The sequence below is a fragment of the Periplaneta americana genome, chromosome 10 (genome assembly GCF_040183065.1).
Source record: "Periplaneta americana isolate PAMFEO1 chromosome 10, P.americana_PAMFEO1_priV1, whole genome shotgun sequence".
Classification (NCBI taxonomy): Eukaryota; Metazoa; Arthropoda; class Insecta; order Blattodea; family Blattidae; genus Periplaneta; species Periplaneta americana.
The window spans coordinates 108,226,594-108,247,089 of record NC_091126.1 but is presented as its reverse complement, the minus strand read 5'-3'; the positions used below and the strand labels follow the sequence as shown (position 1 = coordinate 108,247,089).

General features: G+C 33.3%; 1 protein-coding gene across 2 annotated transcripts in view; it reads left to right on the top strand.

The window, feature by feature from the left end:
- The window catches only part of ari-2 (E3 ubiquitin-protein ligase ari-2), a 469,714-nt gene that overhangs the window by 412,124 nt on the left and 37,094 nt on the right, over nt 1-20,496 (top strand). The window contains exon 7 of one of the 2 annotated variants that reach the window (XM_069838007.1): nt 20,090-20,314. The exons of the other annotated variant lie outside the window; for it this stretch is intronic. Coding sequence (XP_069694108.1) covers nt 20,090-20,314 — 225 coding nt within the window. The remainder of the gene's footprint in view (nt 1-20,089; nt 20,315-20,496) is intronic. 2 annotated transcript variants of the gene reach the window in all.

The window sequence follows — 20,496 nt, the reverse complement described above, 5'->3', positions numbered from 1 at the left end:
TCGCCTGCTATATACGTAATATATATATATATATATATATATATATATATATATATATCAATAAAGTTACTCTTTTGATTTTCAAGTTCATTGTAAACAGTTGTTTTGTGATCCCATAAATGTTGCAGTTTTGTTGAAGTTTTGGAATGTCTGCTATACGTCAGAACTACTGTATCTATAATTTGTAGCTCCACACACTCATTTCGTTGGATTTCAAGGTTTGTTTATTAATATTATTTTTTTTGTAATTAGTTATATACATGTTTATTTTCACTTTGTATTTACAGGATTTAAAGTTTACACTAATTGGCACATAGATACTTCATAGATAATGATGTGTTTTGTTACGTGTTATGTTGAAGGTATGTTTCTGCAATTTTTCATAGATCTTTATACTTGGCCTAGCTGTATTTACACTCTCATACTTCATTATAATATGTCAGTAGTTTCCTCTGTTTATATTTTTATTTTATTTGCATAGTATACATTCTTAGCTTGTTTTCTGTAGTGATATTTATTTAAAATTGTATTTTAAAAATGTTATAACAAATAATTCAGGATAACAGTATTATTATGGTGACTGGCCAGGTTCAAGCTAAAACTGACTTCCAAGGCAGTTGAAATATTTATAGAAAAGCACGACAGATAATCACATGAGATTAAAATATATATGATATCCTAGACCTTTCACATCAAGTGGCAAAACATTGTCAATTTACTAGCTACATAATGGTTAATTGATTGGAATAGGGTATTGCGAAAGTACGTCGTTATTTTATTTATTTTTAGTACAAGCAGGGTGCGAATTAAGATTTCTGATGAGGGGAGCATAGAATCCTAGATAGAGAATACCATACATAAAATTATTATTATCCTCATTCGATACTGCTCAACGCTTGGTCACACTGAGTTGCTTGTCTTGCACCTTGATTATTATATTAATTATATCCATGAGCAGGCTTAAGATAAGATGTGTAATTCCTAAGTTATTGGTGTCAGCTTGCCGGTGATGATAATAAGCCTACATTAATATTATTTTCTTTGCTTACTTTATACTGTACTTTATAAACTATACTCGTATTAAACAATTATATAAATTTATGAGAGGGGGATAACTTTCCAACAGGGGGGAAATCCCCCCCATCCCCCATTAATTCGCACCTTGGGTACAAGCAACATTTCTTGAAGTACTGTATTTATTTATTTTTCCTTGTACCATCAATAAAAAACACATATGCTTTTGATTATTTTAAGTGGCTGTATGCAAGTACTTACGCGATACTCTGAAATTCAAAATACCATTTCGGATTCCGTAATAAATTACGTACCGGTACATCAATACACTGAATCTTGATCATATGCACTTACTTTTGTATAAATGAATGTCGAAAATGTACACGTGACAACGAAACCAAAGCACTAAAATGTCAAACATCGTGCCTTATTTCACCTCCACTCAGTGTTGCCAAACGTACACATGCTCCAGCTTGTAATGAAGATGGCTCTGATACTGGGTATAATCACAGTCTAGTATATACAGTCACGAAGCTCAATACATAGTAAATATGCATCCATAGATAGTTGCTAACCACTAGGGTTGCTACTATTGCCTCATTACAGACAATGCGAAATAATACCTGCACAGTCTATTGTTCCTAGTACCCTCATAAACTCAAGCTTCGTGACTGTATATACTAGACTGTGGTATAATCGTCCGCCATTTTGGTTCTTTCATTGTCGTTTACAGCAAGCAGACGAGAATTATCTTTACCACACCATTAAACATCATATTTTAGCTCCTATGAGAGTCAATTAATTGCGCTGTAACTTTTAGGATTCGTAGATAAATATCTAAGGAAAGGACAGGAAAAAATTCGGAATCAAACTCTTTTTTGAAAAGTGAGAAAAAATACGAAATTTGAATTGACCTGTTCAAAACAGATATTGACACCCTCAAAAGCTGATGAGCAACAAACATTTTTTTATTTTTCACGTTAGATAGGGGTTCAAAGCGAGAGAAATGTTTAGGAAGAATGGAAATTACTTTTAAAAGTTGTTCTTACTCAACATCTTTACTGGTTTGCGATTTACAGCGAGTTAAACAAAGGAGTGATTTTGCTTTGCAGAGAACTGAAGACTCAATTGAGTCATTCCACGTCAAATCGCATAGCAATAAAACACGACCTTCTCGGAAATGGTCGAATTTTTTTTCACGAATTACAGACATCAAATAAGGAGACCCGTATTTTTTTATTTTCACAATTATTAATTATTTGTGTAGTTATGACTATTTGAAGTTACGCAAGTTATGCGCGCACTGTTACATAAATTCACTTGGAACTCTCTTTCTACATATAATTCAGATTTGCGGTTTGGCGCATTTGAAAGACGAAATACAACACTTTTTTATTACTTTAGGCCTATCACAAATAAATTTAAAATTTGGCCTATTTTTTTAATCATTTCTTTTTCAAAGCAAAATTACTATGTTAAATAGCCAAGTTAAAAATCTTAAAAAATATAGACTTGTTCGCTGATGTATTATCTGTAAACTACTGCATTTATAAATGTGGGATCGGCACCCATACATTTGTAACAATTTATTTTCCGGAGGCATGCACGCGCTCGCGATGCCCAGCTAATGAACTGCTTGCAGCCATAGGCTAGAAGGCTGCCCGTGGAACGTTTTTACGAAATCCCCCGTTGCATCTGATGTCACCATACTAATCATCAAATGATTCATACCTTGAGGAACAGTAAATATCTTATCTAAAATTATTTTATTATTGTCAGCTCAGTCAGGGGAAACCCTTCACAGTGCTGTATGTTTATACTGTAATACGTATAGCCAAGTGTTTGTTGATAGCAAGGCTGGGTAAGGCAGTAAACTTTATGGCAATAAACAGATGGCAGGAGACAAAAGATAGAAGAGAGAAATAATCAGTTTGGGTTTGAATTTCACGCAGTGACGTGACTTCTATACAACATGAGTGATGGTAAAGATCGCGTAATATATAAAAAGTGTTTAAATCCATTTACCTTCCTAATCACGCTTTTAAAAAGAAAAGTACACTAAGACGCGTAAGTCGCGACTTATTGATAAAGCTCAGTCTTTGAATGTGCAAATACTGTATGTGATTCGTTCCGTAAAAATCAATCAATTTCCGGATACTTCAGGTGAAATTATATGTGAAGCCGGTAGTTCTTGTGATATTAATAAACATGAATCAAATGAAAGTGCGGACAGAGAAAGTGATTATCCCAGTTCTTCTTCTAGCAGTTCTGTGGATACAGTGCTAGAAATCACTAATATTGAGGAATTAAACAAGAGTTTGATGTCAATAGAATTCCCTATCAAGAAAAGAAAGCGACAACAAAAACGATACCCCCGTGAAAAGTTTCAAAAAGTAAAAGGCTCCCTACCATGTAAAGTTTTTCATGTAGAAGATGCATCGTCATCCCTTCAAAAGTCAGCCATATTTTATTTTTGACGGAATGCAAAGAAATGTACAATCTGAAAATTACATAGTTATTGCAGACTTTTCTGAAAATTATTCATTTGTAATACAAGATTCAATACAAGGTGTGCATTGGAACATATGCCAAGCCACAATAAAATACAATTTTAATTTTACTTCCTACTTTATTTTATTTTATATTCTCTTATAGGCCTATTAATATTATATCTGAACTGCGACCGAACACGAGCACTGCTCATTCGGTTTCAAATTTTGTTAATACGACTGTATCTCCTTTTTTATAATGATTGTATTATTTTATTTCTATTTGTCTTGTTTGTAATTATATTTTTTATTCTGTATATTTAAATAAATAAATAAATAAATCCTTTCGTAGTATATTTCAAAGGAGATACAGGAATTCGTTACAAAAGTATTGTCATCTCAGAAACCATGAAACATGACACCGATCCCTTTCACTTTTTTCAATCCGAAGCAATCAATTTCTTAAAGCAAGAATTCAACGATATGAAAAAAATCATTACTTTTCCAGTGGATCAAGTTCACAATAAAAAATAAAATAATTTTAAAAATAATTGCTTACATGAAGACAATTATGGAATTAGTGCTGAATGACACTTCTTTGCAACGTCGCATGGTAAAGGTCCATGTGATGGCATTGGAGATACTGTTAAAAGACTTGCCACGAGAGTTAGCCTATACAAGATCCTATAACAACACCAAAAAAAAAAAAACTGTTTGATTGGCCACAAAAAACATTCAATAAGCACAAAAACCACACTGAAAATTTGCAGGCCAGATACCATAATCTAAAACCAATAACTGGTACATTAAAATTACATTCTTTCATTCCGTTGTCAAAAACAGAAGATTTAGTAAAACAATTTTCTTTCAAGAAAAAAGATAGGCGAATGAAAATTTAAAGCGTGAATGAAAAGAAACATTTAAAAAGCATAAGGTACAATTATTTGAAGATATCATAATAAGTAAATTAGCAGTGTTTCCTCGAGTGACTTGATCCATACTGGGTGTAATGTTGCAATGTTCAGTCAATCATCCAGCACCGATAAACCTCCCAGCGCGCTTTAACTCTTCCCGTCCACTGCTGCTGCGCCGACCACTACACATTGTGTCGTAAGTAATTAAATTTCCATTAACCTATTGGAGATCCCATTCTGATTTTTTCTGGAGTTATTAAGAATACTCCAGTGCGCCTAGTAGGCATTTTTTTAGATTTTTAATAGGGCTATTTCACATTGATATATATGTTTTAAAAATTGAATTATAAAAAAATATTTGTAATAATTATATTAAAATTAGTTAGTAAATATTTAATAAAAGACAGTACTTTAAGCTTTTAAATGCATTTTTCAAAAAAATTTTAACATCAATATCGTCAGAAATATGACGCTTTAAATGTTGCATTGTGCGACATTTTTAACGAATTTTAACGTGTAATATTTTCAAAACATGTGGACTTAGGAGGAAATAAAAATACACTTATTGGTTTATTAGACCCATAGAATTGGTAAAAAAAAATATAAACGCAATCAGAAATATGAAGGTCAAAATTTGTATAATTTTGTGCGATTTGTCATGGAATGACTCAATTTTTGTCTGTTAAAAGAGAAGGGACATACGGTTGCTTCTTAACCCATTTGATAAGACACTTTGCCTTTATTATATATACACAATGTTATTTTTCCAGCCACATGACAAAATATGACACTCTATAAGAAAAAACATGACATTCACTTTTTATTGCATGTTCCCAATTGGGACCAATGAGCCCATGCGTTAGTCTTTATGTTTTGTGATACATTGGTGAATAGTGTACATGCAATGAAACAGAACACTTCACACATTTCATTCTGCTGTTCTTCTTATACACTCTGCATCGCCCCTGCTTATCTGCTTGAAGAATATCATGAGCAAAATTTTGTTTGGGGTGAAACGAAAGTCTTCCAGTAGGTCCTGGTCTTGGAGAAATTGGAGTTGACTCAAACAATCTACTAACCACTCTTCTTGTGAAAGTCAACAAATCCATTCTAAACTCTGATGAGGGTGTTAGTGTAATGTGAAGACGCCAAGCAGCAATTTTCAACATTGAGATACAGTTGATCAGAATTGGCCAGTACCATTTTTTGGACGTTATTGCTAAATGAAGCACTCTAGTAAGTCAGCACCTCCCATGTGTTGATTGTATGACCTTATCATTGCTGGCTGAGGGACTAGAATATGTTTCTTCTGACTCTGACTGAATCTCTTTGTTTGATGTGTGGGATGTACTGTGTCATGATTTGAAGCCACACAAACAACTTTGTTATCTTTCCATTTTACTACAAGAACATTTCCATCCGTCCTGTAATCATATGTTCCCCGAGGACTTTGATCTGTTTGGCTGATATTTTGCAGTGTACATTTCTTGAGTTGAACTTCTCTTACAGTTCCTGTCACCCGAAAAACTATATAGTCATAAGATGTAAAAAAATTGTCCATGAACATTGCATGACAGGAAGGTTTTTCAACATAATTGAGCATAGATTTCACAACTTGTGTACCCAATGACATGTCTCTCTTTTCATTGCTTTTTCCACAGTACATTTCTATATTGAAGGGATAACCAGATGAACAAAATAACCATAATTTGAAACCAAATCTGATAGGTTTTCCACGCAAAAACATCTTGCAACTAAGGTGACCATAGTAGGGGACCATTTGCTCATCGACACTGAGCTCCTTTTCAAAAATTCCAAACTGCTGTAATAATTCATTTACAGCTTCAATCACTGGCCGAATTTTTACAATTTTATCTCCTGATTTTAGGTTTCATTATCTGCAACATGAATATTTTTCTTGAAGTTTTGAAATTTGTTATGGTTCATTTGTTTAGAAACAAGGGGCACAGAAACATCATCATCCTTCGACCAGTAGAGTTTTTAACGTGGAAGGGAATGGCAACCTGATAGAAATATTATGCCAAAAAACTTATGAATGTCTGATTCATTGCAAGAGAAATTTACATAATTTTTTTGATTAGCATAATGTTGCATTTCTGTAACAAAAATATTCAAAATTCTATTATTGAGAAAATTACGAAATAGCTTGAATAGTTGTAACCCTGCTAATTGTGGATACATTTCCTCTAAATTATTTAGGGTACTAGAAGGTAACATGTTATCAAAATTTTCAGATTTTCTCCAATTTGGCATTTCTATATTTCGGTTTACTTTATTTTTAGCAACTGCAGCATTATCAGGGATTCTTTGCATTGTACATGGGGGTTCTTCAGGCATGAGCGTAGATTTTTCAGCAATTACAGCATTATCATGTGTTCTTTGAATTTTACATGGGGGTTCTTCAGGCATGAGCATAGATTGTTCAGCAACTGCAGCATTACCAGGGTTTCTTTGAATTTTACATGGGGGTTCTTCAGGCATGAGTATAGATTTTTCAGCATATAGTTCTAGATGCCCACAGACGTCTATTGGCAGTCCAGAAGAATTATCAGCAGTATTGTCATCATCTCAGCCTCTTCATCTCTGACATTTCCATCACCACCTTCAAGGCACAATATCACAACATCTATTTCCATATCTGTATCAAATTCGTCATTTTATATCATATGCATGGCCTCTTCCACTGTGATAAATTGTTTATAAGACATCTGAAATATCTAATAACAATTCTGTATTCACTAATATTAAATTTGCATGCTCTTTTGCTTCATAAAACTATTATAATGTAAAATTTATTGTAAATTTTTATAAAAGACACGTTACGGAAGTTTGCTTATACATGCATTTTATATCGACTATAAATAAACTTAATTACAGAAAATTTTCAATATACTAACACAGGCATGTTCTATGTAGTATGCATAATCAATTTATATTAGATAATAAAAATAAAGGATTATACTTACAGTCACAGAAGAAAATACACAGCACTGCAGCTAACTTGAAAATATTGTTACCTCTGCTCATAATAAAACGGTTAATCATTTACATTCAACCCCAACAATGGACTAAAACTTTTAAATTAAACGTTTAGCAACAATGTGAAATGGCTCACAGAAGCATTTCACATTTATATTAATTTTAAATAAATTTTTCTCATTCTTCCCATTCGGGAACAATGATATCAAATGGGTTAAAGAAATCTTCATGCTGCTTTCAGTATTTACACAATCGTGGGCTGAGAGAATCAAAATTCTCTTGGACATTGCAAATCGAGCTTTCATGTATAACTCCCTGTAAAGTAGATTTGAATAATTTCGAGGGAAAAATTGTTCCAGGACTGGGTATCGAACCTAGGACCTTTGGTTAAATGCACCGACGCTCTACCAACTGAGCTATCCAGGAACTCTACCAGACACTGATCCAATTTTTCCCCTCTATATCTATATAGACAGATCCAATTTTTCCCTCTATAGCTATATCTATATCAATACATTTAACCAAAGGTCCCAGGTTTGACACCCGACCCCGGAACAATTTTTTCCTCAAAATTATTCAATTGGACATTTTTGGTGAAAATGAGTTTGTTTTATCGAAATGGATTATAGGCCTACTTTTTATGTACTTTCAACTCACAGAATATTGGTAAAATTCGTTATTTTTGCTCCTATTAATATTTTGCCAGAATTTTCACGTTATTTCAATCTTTCTTTCATGGGCAAGGTGCACAACATTACAAATTTTAATTCCGCGCTCTTTTAGGTGCATTTCTTTAAAATTGCATAATAGCTGAAGCCTTATCCTCGGAATTTCATGCATTAAAAGTATTACCAAGTTATTGGTATTTAGTATGTAATATTAGTATATTATTATGTCTACCTCAAAGTTTGTAAGTTTCATTTCACCTCTTTGTTTATGTGTTAGGCTCGACGCGTTATTGCAAAATCTTCTCGTCTATCAGCTTGCGGATTTTTATAGTGTTTAATCAGCATATATGTTATTTATTTAATAGAAGTATTTTCATTAAATTTCAAAACTCACGATTAACTCGAAACACTTAAACAGTGGAAACATTTTAAAACAAATTTGAAATCAACGCAATGATTTCTATCAGAATCCGCAGTTCTAACAGACTGAAGTTATCACTCTGCATATGGAAGTCCACCAGGCGAAAAGCACATTTAGCTTGCAGTAACTCAGAAACTAGTACAGATTTCCAATAGAAACCACTTACAAAAGTAATTCTCATTCTTTCTAAATATTTCTCTCGCTTTGACCCCCCCCATCTGAAGCGAAAAATTAAAAAAAAAAGTTTGCTGCTTACCAACTTCTAAGGGTGTCAATGTCTATTTTGAACAGGTCACTTCGAAGTTGTTTTTTTTTTCTCACTTTCCAAAACGGATTTTTATTTCGAATATTTTTTTCTATGCTTTCCTTAGATTTTATCTATGAATCCTAAAAATTACAGTGTGATTAGTTGTCTATCATAGGAGCTATGACATGATAATATTTAACGGTGCTGCAAATTAACTTCCTCATCTGCTAACCGCAACCAGCAATGAAAGAAGTAAAATGACGAACGATTATACCAACCTAGTCTTTATAGGGCCTACATTTCCTAAGATGTAAGCAGAGAGGAAGAGCCATGCTGGAAATAACAGTGATGCGAGTATAGTATGTTTTATTGTTGCAATAAATGTCCTATGTTTTCAGTGAACTTTTTTTTTGTCACTTCATATGGAATAAAGTTTCATGTATTTTCTTAGTCTACAGTATGGCCAAAACTTACCTTGAATTTGAAGAGGAATTTCGAGAATTGAACTTAATAAGAAAACATACATGTGGTACAAAGTTACTTCAATTAGCCGTGTAACTTTGTACCACCATTAAATGTCATATTTTACCTATTTGAAATATATTTCATATTTATTATATCAGCCCATAAAATAAGTAGTTTTCTGAAATAATTTACTTTAAACATCAATTTCAATAGACAGTATTTTAGGTAAGTATAAAAATATGATAGAAGTGGTACAAATTTAACTCAAATGACTGTATGAAATGTTTCATATAAACAATTTTTATCTCGTGAAAACAAAAACGAGCAAAATTGTATTGAACTTTTTTGTTTGAAATATCTCAAAGAATAACTCCCTGAAATTAATGACATTACTTACTGTTCTTCCCTTACGTATTAACTGAAATATGTTACCCAGAAGGAAATGTTAAGTACAGTTTTATGCAAGTAGAATAGTTTTCAGAGAAAAGGTTCAGTCAACCTGCTATGCCTGTGAGACACTTACTCTAAAACTATGAACCATATCACTCGATGACATAGCTAAGAAAGTGGGACTGCAGCAGAATGTACTGTCCATAATCAACGAGCCAAAAAAAAAAAAAAAAAAAAAAAAAAAAAAAAAAAAAAAAAAAAAAAAAGTAAGTTAACTGGTTGCTAGCAAGGAAGGAAGGAAGATACCTTCAGTATCTTGCAGAACTTGCAATAAGTTTTCTACATGCAGTGTTTAAAAATAAATAAGACACGATTCTTCTTGTATTAAGCGGGTGTTGCAAGAAATTCCCCTGTTGCAGTAGGTTAATTTCTCTTGTAAAGCTTAAATGATGATGATGATAGTTCTTAAATTAAGCATCTGTATCTCTTCTCTGTTAGCTGCAGTGTGCATAGTACGAACTACTTCATTGTGAGCAGGACCTCCTATGTTACCGGACCTGACACTGGCATCCAAGATGGCGGCCGGAAGAGGGATTTCGTAGATTGCAATGAGTTAAAATAAATACGGCATCGATGAGATTATTTTAACAAAATTCTCAATGAAACAATAAATAATAAAGTTCCTTACTTACATAAGTGAACATAGTACATTCAGTAACATAAAAATATGCCTACATATACACCAATAATAAAAGAAAACAACTGATTAAAAGCTTCAATATGTTATTATATTAGGCCTAGGCCTATATGTTTTTATATATGAATATTGGCAATTGCCCAATTAACTCTTGTAAAATTCAGATTTGTGAGGAAATAGAAGGCAGTAATTAATACTACAATACTGAATAGCTGCTACTTCAGGATTTAGGAAATCTTACCTAGATTATACAAATAGATTTCAGCAGCAACTGGAAATTATATAACATGGAGTCCTGTCTTCGTAGTCACTAATCTTTGTCACTGTATTCACTGAGATTAGTTGAAAATGAAACTAGCTATTCACTACGTACAGTTTAACACTGTGCCCACTGATGTTGATTTAGAATGAAATGGTACTATTCACTGTAGTTTCTCACTATATCCATTGATGTTGATTCAGAATGAAATGACACTATTCACTGTAATTTCTCACTGCATCCACTAATGTTGATTCAGAATGAAATGACACTGTTCACTATAGTTTATCACTGTAATATCCACTTATAAATACACAAGGGATTAGATAGGCTGTACAACTAAAAACGATGAAGAATTCACAGCTTGGAGAGCACAGCAGCCTATTTTTTGAACTTTGAACACTTTCGGTGGGTTTTATTTTTGTCTTTCAATGCCTGCTTTTCATTTTGGACCTTGCAGTAATTATTAATAAATATGTTGGCCAATACCTTGCTGCACTTCACTGCTAGTTTTCTTAAAGTCATTTCACATTTACACATTACATCAAAATCTGTGGTATATAATTCAAAGAAAGCCATTGCTAAATTGATTGTATTGTATTGTATTTATTAACATTCCATGGTATTCATACATTGCTTTACAGCTAGAATATGGAACAAGTCAAAAAACTTAATACTATTATAAAATCTTAATTTATAGTCACAGTCTAGATGAAATATATATGAGTCATTCCACGTCAAATCGTACAGCCATAAAACACGACCTTCTCGGAAATGGTCGAATTTTTTTTCATGAATTCCAGACATCAAATAAGGAGACCCGTATTTTTTTATTTTCACAATTATTAATTATTTGTGTAGTTATGAATATTTGAAGTTACGCAAATTATGCGCACACTGTTACATAAACTCGCTTGGAACTTTGTGTCTACATATAATTGAGATTTGCGGTTTGGCGCATTTGAAAGACGAAATACAACACTTTTTATTACTTTAGGCCTATCACAAATAAATTTAAAATTTGGCCTATTTTTTTAATCATTTCTTTTTCAAAGCAAAATTACTATATTAAATAGCCAAGTTAAAAATCTGAAAAAAACATTGACTTGTTCACTGAAGTATTATCTGTAAACTACTGCATTTATAAATATGGGATCGGCACCCATACATTTGTAACAATTTATTTTCCGGAGGCATGCACGCGCTCGCGATGCCCAGCTAATGAACTGCTTGCAGCCATAGGCTAGAAGGCTGCCCGTGGAAATTTCCCGTTGCATCTGATGTCACCATACTAATCATCAAATGATTGATACCTTAAGGAACAGTAAATATCTTATCTAAAATTATTTTATTATTGTCAGCTCAGGGGGAAGCCCTTCACAGTTTATACTGTAATATAGCCAAGTGTTTGAAAAAAAAATGTTATGTTTTATTTAACGACGCTCGCAACTGCAGAGGTTATATCAGCGTCGCCGGATGTGCCGGAATTTTGTCCCACAGGAGTTCTTTTACATGCCAGTAAATTTACTGACATGAGCCTGTCGCATTTAAGCACACTTAAATGCCATCGACCTGGCCCGGGATCGAACCCGCAACCTTGGGCATAGCCCAAGTGTTTGATGATAGCAAGATTGGGTAAGGCAGTAAACTTTATGGCAGTAAACAGATGGCAGGAGAGAAAAATAATCAGTTTGGGTTTGAATTTCGCGCAGTGACGTGACTTCTATACAACATGAGTGATGGTAAAGATCGCGTAATGTATAACAAGTGTTTAAATCCATTTACCTTCCTAATCATGCTTTTAAAAAGAAAAGTACACTAAGACGCGTAAGTCGCGACTTATTGATAAAGCTCAATTTAAAGGAGTCATTGAGTGTGCAAATATGTGATTTGTTCCGTAAAAATCAATCAATTTCCACATAGGTCAGGTGAAATTATATGTGAAGCCGGTAGTTCTTGTGATATTAATAAACAGGAAGCCACCGGCATGGCTCAGTCGGTTAAGGCGCTTGCCTGCCGGTCTGAAGTTGCGTTCGGGCGCGGGTTCGATCCCCACTTGGGCTGATTACCTGGTTGGGTTTTTTCCGAGGTTTTCCCCAACCGTAATGTGAATGCAAGGTAATCAATGGCGAATTCTCGGTCTCATCTCGCCAAATATCATCTCGCTATCACCAATCTCATCGACGCTAAATAACCTAGTAGTTGATACAGCGTCGTTAAATAACAAAATAAAATTTAAAAAAATAAAATAAAAAAAAATAAACATGAATCAAATGAAAGTGCGGACAGAGAAAGTGATTATCCCAGTATTTCTTCTAGCAATTCTATGGATACAGTGCTAGAAATCGGTAATATTGAGGAATTAAACAAGAGTTTGATGTCAATAGAATCCCTTATCAAGAAAAGAAAGATACAACAAAACGATACCCCCGTGAAAAGTTTCAAAAGTAAAAGGCTCCCTAGCATGTTAAGTTTTTCATGTAGAAGATGCATCATCATCCATTCAAAAGTCAGCCATATTTTATTTTTGACGGAATGCAAAGAAATTACAACCTGAAAATTACATAGTTATTGCAGACTTTTCTGAAAATTATTCATTTCTAATACAAGATTCAATATAAGGTGTGCATTGGAACATATGCCAAGCCACAATACAGTACAATTTTAATTTTACTTCCTACTTTATTTTACTTTATATTCTCTTATAGGCCTATTAATATTATATCTGAACTGTGACCGAACACGAACGCTGCTCATTCGGTCTCAAATTTTGTTAATACTACTGCATCTCCTTTTTTATATCGATTGTATTATTTTATTTCTATTTCTCTTGTTTGTAATTATATTCTTTATTCTGTATATTTAAATAAATAAATAAATAAATCCTTTCATAGTATATTTCAAAGTAGATACAGAAATTCATTACAAAATTAATGTCATCTCAGAAACCATGAAACATGACACCGATCCCTTTCACTTTTTTCAATCGGAAGCAATCAATTTCTTAAAGCAAGAATTCGACGATATGGAAAAAATCATCTACTTCTCCAATGGATCAAGTTCACAATACAAAAAAAAAAAAAAAAAGAATTTTAAAAATAATTGCTTACATGAAGACGATTATGGAATTAGTGCTGAATGACACTTCTTTGCAATGTCGCATGGTAAAGGTCCATGTGTTGGCATTGGAGATACTGTTAAAATACTTGCCACGAGAGTTAGCCTATACAAGATCCTATAACAACACAAAAAAAAAACTGTTTGATTAGTCACAAAAAACATTTCTAACGTGTCATTTATATTTTGTCCATTCAATAAGCACAAAAACCACACTGAAAATTTGCAGGCCAGATACCATAATCTAAAACCAATAACTGGTACATTAAAATTATATTCTTTCATTCCGTTGTCAAAAACTGAAGATTTAGTAAAACAATTTTCTTTCAAGAAAGAAGGTAGGCGAATGAAAATTTAAAATGTGAATGAAAAGAAACATTTGAAAAGCATAAGGTACAATTATTTGAAGATATCATAATAAGTAAATTAGCAGTGTTTCCTCGAGTAACTTGATCCGTACTGGGTGTAATGTTGCAACGTTCAGTCAATTATCCAGCACCGATAAACCTCTTAGCACGCTTTAACGCTTCCCGTTCACTGCTGCTGCGCCGACCACTGTCATAAGTAATTAAATTTCCATTAAACTATTGGAGATCCCATTCTGATTTTATCTGGAATTATTAAGAATACTTCAGTGCACCTAGTAGGCATTTTTTTAGATTTTTAATAGGGCTATTTCACATTGATGTATATGTTTTAAAAATTGAATTATAAAAAAATATTTGAAATAATTATATTGAAATTAGTTAGTAAATATTTAATAAAAGACATTACTTTAAGCTTTTAAATGCATTTTTCAAAAAAATTTTAACATCAATATCGTCAGAAATATGACGCTTTAAATGTTTCATTGTGCGACATTTTTAACGAATTTTAACATGTAATATTTTAAAAACATGTGGACTTAGGAGGAAATAAAAATACACTTGTTGGTTTATGTGACCCATAGAATTGATAAAAAAAAAATATAAACGCAATCAGAAATATGAAGGTCAAAATTTGTATAATTTTGTGCGATTTGACGTGGAATGACTCATATACAGACGAGATTTACAATATAGTCTACTAGTACAACACATAGTTTTAGTATCAATTTCATGAAGTGTTATTGAATGTCATGAATTCACCTACAGAATAGAAGGCGTGAGAAATTAGGTACTTCTTTAATTTGGCCCTAAATAACCTTATGTTTTGAGTTTCATTTTTTATATCGATAGGGAGGCTATTACAAATTTTTACTGCCATATAACGCACTCCTTTTTGATAGCATGATAGACTTGCTGATGGAGTATGAAAGTCATTTTTTTGACGTGTATTTATGCTATGAACTGTTGAATTAGTTACAAAGTTTTCACGATTACATATGAGGAAGACTATTAATGAAAAGATATACTGACAAGCCATGGGCATTATTTGTAGTTTTTTGAAAATAGTCCTACAAGATTCCCTAGATTTGGCACCTACTATTATTCTAATTACTCTTTTTTGTAATAGAAATATACTGTTACTATCTGTGGAATTTCCCCAGAATATTATTCCAAAACTCATTACTGAGTGGAAGTATGCAAAGTATATTGTTTTTAAGGTATTGATATTTACTATCTTTTGCATAGATCTAATAGCAAAACAAGCTGAATTTAGTTTGGGGGTAATTTCTTTAATATAATTTTTCCAGTTTAACACATTATCGATTTTTAAGCGAAGAAATTTGTTTGTTGTTGTTTCTAATAGGGATCTGTTGTTAATTATTGAGCTAGAAATTTGCGAGATTGAATTTGGACAGGATTTAAATTGAATTATGTTATCTTCATCTTACAATGTTTGGTGACGTATACACGTCCGTTGATGTGACATATTAATGAATTTAATTACTCTTATAGTCACAATCATGCCATGGTATGAAAGAAAAATTTCACAACCTCGAGCGGGAATCGAACCTGCGACTTCCTGTTCTCCGGTCAGGCGATTGTGACTATAATAGTATTTAAATTCATGAATTATGTTAGTTTTGTTACAATTTAATACCAGTTTATTGACTGAGAACCTGTCACATATTTTGAGGAGAATTTCCTCTGTTGAAGACTGGAATGTGTTGGAGTTATTGGCTGTAATTACTATACTTGTGTCATCTGCAAATAATATGGGATGACCTACATCTCTTATTGGGGGGGGGGGGGCAAGCGTCCTCTGACAGTTCAACTGTAAGAAGTCATTTTCAAATGTTTCGCTTAGTAAAATATTAAATAGTTTATACACAAGTGTACACAAACTAACAACAAAATTAGAAGGGCATTTCAGACCACCACGGTTTAAGGCATCAAAATAAGAAAATATTGTATTGTTTTCAACTATCAAGTCCTTGGCTGTAGACAAAGTTGACACACATGATACACATTTTTCTGTATTCAATCCTAACGAGTTAAGTACACTATGAGCAACATAGCCACCAATGCAGATTAGAATTTCCTGTGTACTTCTGTCAATTCAACTGTATGTAGATGTTCTAATGCACCATCAAACTTATTCAAGACACTGTCTGGTACATTTTGGACAGCACGGGTATTCATATCTGAACAAGCTGATACAAAGGATGTTATTGACAGTTCTCCTAATGATGCTGATTTCATCCTTAGAACACTACAAAGTTTCAATTTTCTTTCTGATTCTAGAACCTGCTCTGCTGAAACATGATAATTACCACCACTCATCTGGCGGTACTGTCCAAATCTGCCCTCCAACTTGTCTGTCTGAAATTTTCCCAGCAATACATATTTCCATTTCAGTTCATGGAATATGTATTTACACATGTAAATTAAACTCTCGATTGTGTGTGTCAATGCAGTATGAGTGTCATTTGAGAGCTTCCCATTCATTGCTGAAGATTTCCAAACCCTTAAAAAACAGTAAAAACTGCTCTAAAAATCTAACTTTTGGATTCTCAGGTCCCTGAATAGGATCACAATCAGAATCCGTTAAGTGCTTCCCTTTAAATGGGTTCTTAACATTGACAACTTTCCACCACCAAAGAATGAGCTTTATAAAATTTATTGTTCCATCGGAGCAGCAAATTTCTGCCTTCTTTCATTCTAGGGCAACAATGTTCTTCTCATTGAATACTTTTAATGCCAAGGACACATTCTGCTTTTCAAAGGATGATGGATAGAGAGCTTTTCTTGTTAGTGCAGGGGCTTCTTTGATTAAAGAACTTTGCTCCGATTCATAAAGGTTTATCAAATCATTGAACCTAGCTTCTTTTGTAAAATAGGTACAAGAGAAGGATGATGTAGGACACTCACTACTGGGTTCGGTTATCCAACCTGCTGGAACTACTGACAGAAGATGTTCTATCTCTGGAATATGGAATACCTGGCTTTGGGTATTCAACCAATTATTTCTAATACATTTTAACAAATGCACAGAATCGAATAGTAAAAAGAGATCTCTTTCATTATTTGCTGGATTCTTTACACTAGTTTTCAAAGAGCCTCCACACATATGCTGAAACATACCTTTGTTCACGTGATTGTTGTCTGATATAAGGCACAGAGATATGTAACCACAATTTTCCAGTACATTCAAAACTTCACAAGTCATGTTATACAAAGAAACACTAGTTAAATTCTTTACCGGAAAGAGGGCAATGACATCTGCATTACTGGACAAAGGTGAAGATATCATAAAAACTTGAATTGTAGAGGCAATGTCAAGTTCCTTGCCTTCATTTACTGCAAGTCCTTCTATTTTACCACCCTTGTAGCTCAGTGTAGGTGTTACATAAATTTCGTCCAGCATTATGGTAACTATCTTCTCATGTTCCTCAAGCAATTTACATTTTTCTCGTAAGTATGAAACTTGGGAAGAATTTATCCCAGAGTTATTTGTCCCCATTGTACACAAAAGTCTTCTTAAGTAGGAAGGATGTGGCAGTGTTAACATCTTACTTGATTGCACAAAATGATATGCACCAGGAAAAGAATAAAAAAATGTAGATGCCCACACCAAAGTCTGCGACGAATACCTTGGCTGTGTAGTTAATGCTACCTCTAACTGTTCTTGCAAAAATTTCAGTTTATTCTGACCTTTTTGTTCAAAAGTGTCTACGTCAATATTTTGAAAGCAACTTGATAAAACAGACAACTTTTCCTTAGTGTCCATATCTTCAAATTTAAAAGATTTTAAATGGCTCAACAGGCAATCAAATTTTCTCCATTTATCACACATTCCTTCATGACCTAGACACCAGTGAAACTTATTGTTGGGAAGGCTCATGTTATTATGAAAAACCTGGACTTTCAGAGCTGATGAAATCTTAATGGAAACGGCTACTTTTGGTACTTCTGTAAAGCAGTCGTCCTCAATTTTGCATAATAGTACATAATCTTCTTTATCTATAAAAATGAAGAGGGAAATATTTCTGTTGCTCACCTGACTCTTAAATTCTTGATATTCAATTATGTTGTCCCTTTCATTCCATTCTTCGAACTGCTGTTTGTCACATGCTAAGACAGTAGCTAAACGTTGACTGGGGTCGTTTCTTTTCTGTGGCAATTGTTTAGTTAAATAAGAATGTAGGTTTTCAAAAATTGTAGGATATGCTCCCTCTTGAAGTTTCAACTTTTTTCTAGGCACAGATCTTTATCTTTTGGAAACAAAAATACATGTACAAACAGTCTTTCTTAATCGTAATTCGATTTGCAACCTGGTACACTACACGTGCGAGGCATTTTAACATTAACAACATAACACTTTCAAGCTTTCTCTACGAAAACAATTTATATTAATTATAATGTCACAATTCTATTATTATATACTAACTTATAAACCCTTCAACAATTACACTAGAGGCAAATGATACAAGAAACACAATAAACATTCACATGAAGTACGTATACTTTCACAGTTGCGTTACCACTCTTATTGTCCACCATGTTTGTTTACTTCTGCTTACAGTGTCAGGTCCGGTAATATAGAAGGTCCTGTTGTGAGTGTTCTCTTGATGCTCATTCAATAGGGAAAATTTAAATCCATTACAAGTTATTTTTCAATTCGTGGACACTCTTGCCTACCTTCTGACTCTGACTTCAGTGTTGTCAAAAGAAAACTAAGGAAAGTTGATAGAATTTAAAGGAGCTAACTTAACTAGTGATAAACTCAGGTTTCAAAGTCAATTTTGAGATGAATGTACAGTAGTGCAAAAAAAAAAAAACCGAACCGACCCTTGTAGCTGATTTCAGAGCCTTGTTCACTCCAGAGCATGATAGACTGGTAACTAAGACTTTCGTGGTTCCAATCCTGCCTGGGAAGGAAACTTTTTTTTTTGTTCCTTATTCAAATTTATTCCCAATACTTTTTGATTGCAGCGATATTTTACTTAATTAACTTATTATTCCCAGAACATGAATTATAGCAGCAATCGAAAAGTATTGGGAATAAATTTGAATAAGAAACAAAAAAGTTTCCTTCCCAGGCAGGATGCGAACCAAGAAAGTCTTAGTTACCAGTCTATCGTGCTCTGGAGTGAACAAGACTCTGAAATCAGCTACAAGGGTCGGTCCGGTTTTTTTTGCCACTACTGAAGTTTAAAAGTGACATCATAGTGTAGCCTAAGGTCTATAAAAGGAGTACTCTTTCAGCAGACACAAGAAGTAGTTAGGATGGAGTCAGAAGTAACAAAATCATTTTTCAATCTCAGATTTTGTGGAATTTTGCCACTCTGAAAAGAGTACCCAGAGGCAGTTAATGTTACAAATGCATTGATGGTTTGGAAGAACATCTTTCAACTTAGGTCTGTTCTCTGAGATTTGATCACACTCAGCAGAAACATATGCCACATATCTATCAAAGTTGAATGTGAATGACATTAAAAAACTCAAAGATTACCTTCCACATTAACTATGTTAAAAAAAAGTGTGGTGAGTGGTATTACTGGACAGTTGTAGGTGATGATTCATGAAACTAGAAACAACACAAAATTATAATTTTTAACATTTTTTAATTGTACAGTATAATATTGTAGACCTTTTGAAACGAAACAAAAGACAGATGCTAATATTAGTTTGTGACAGTAAAATTAAGTACAGTACAATCTGTTTCCATTAATAATAAAATAACTTCTCACTTTTCGCCGTCTACATTATTTGAGAAAGCCCTCGTATTCCAAATATTGAAATATGTATTATAATCTAATGTTTGAAAATATCATCTACATTGTATGCAAGTAACATGCAGTTGTGTAAGTAAACACTAGGGAAAAAATTGTATATCAATGAAATTTGCAATGTGAGATATTTAGGCCTTTTTACCCTTCTGAAAATTTTAAGATATTTTTGAACATGAGGGATTTCTCGAATAACACGTTCATTTGACAGTGATTCAGTAATGATATTACATCTTGGTATTGATTTCCAGTGTCCTCGTTGCCACATTTGTATTGAGAAGAATGGAGGCTGCAATCATATGCAGTGTTACAACTGCAAACACGATTTCTGTTGGATGTGTCTTGGAGACTGGAAGTCACATGGTTCAGAATACTATGAATGTTCCCGATACAAAGAAAACCCAAATATTGCCCATGAGTCAGTCCATGCACAAGCACGGGAAGCTCTGAAAAAATACCTTCACTACTATGAACGGGTATGTGTATGACATCTCTTACCATAATGCTTTTTCACGTCTGAGTTCATGTGAGGATTGAATATGTTGCTAAATGTATAATAAGATTCTTAAAATGAAATAAAAATAGGGAGAAGTTATTTTTTATATCCTCTGCTGCTGCCTCTGTTACAATAAAAAATTAATAATTTATGTACTACTTC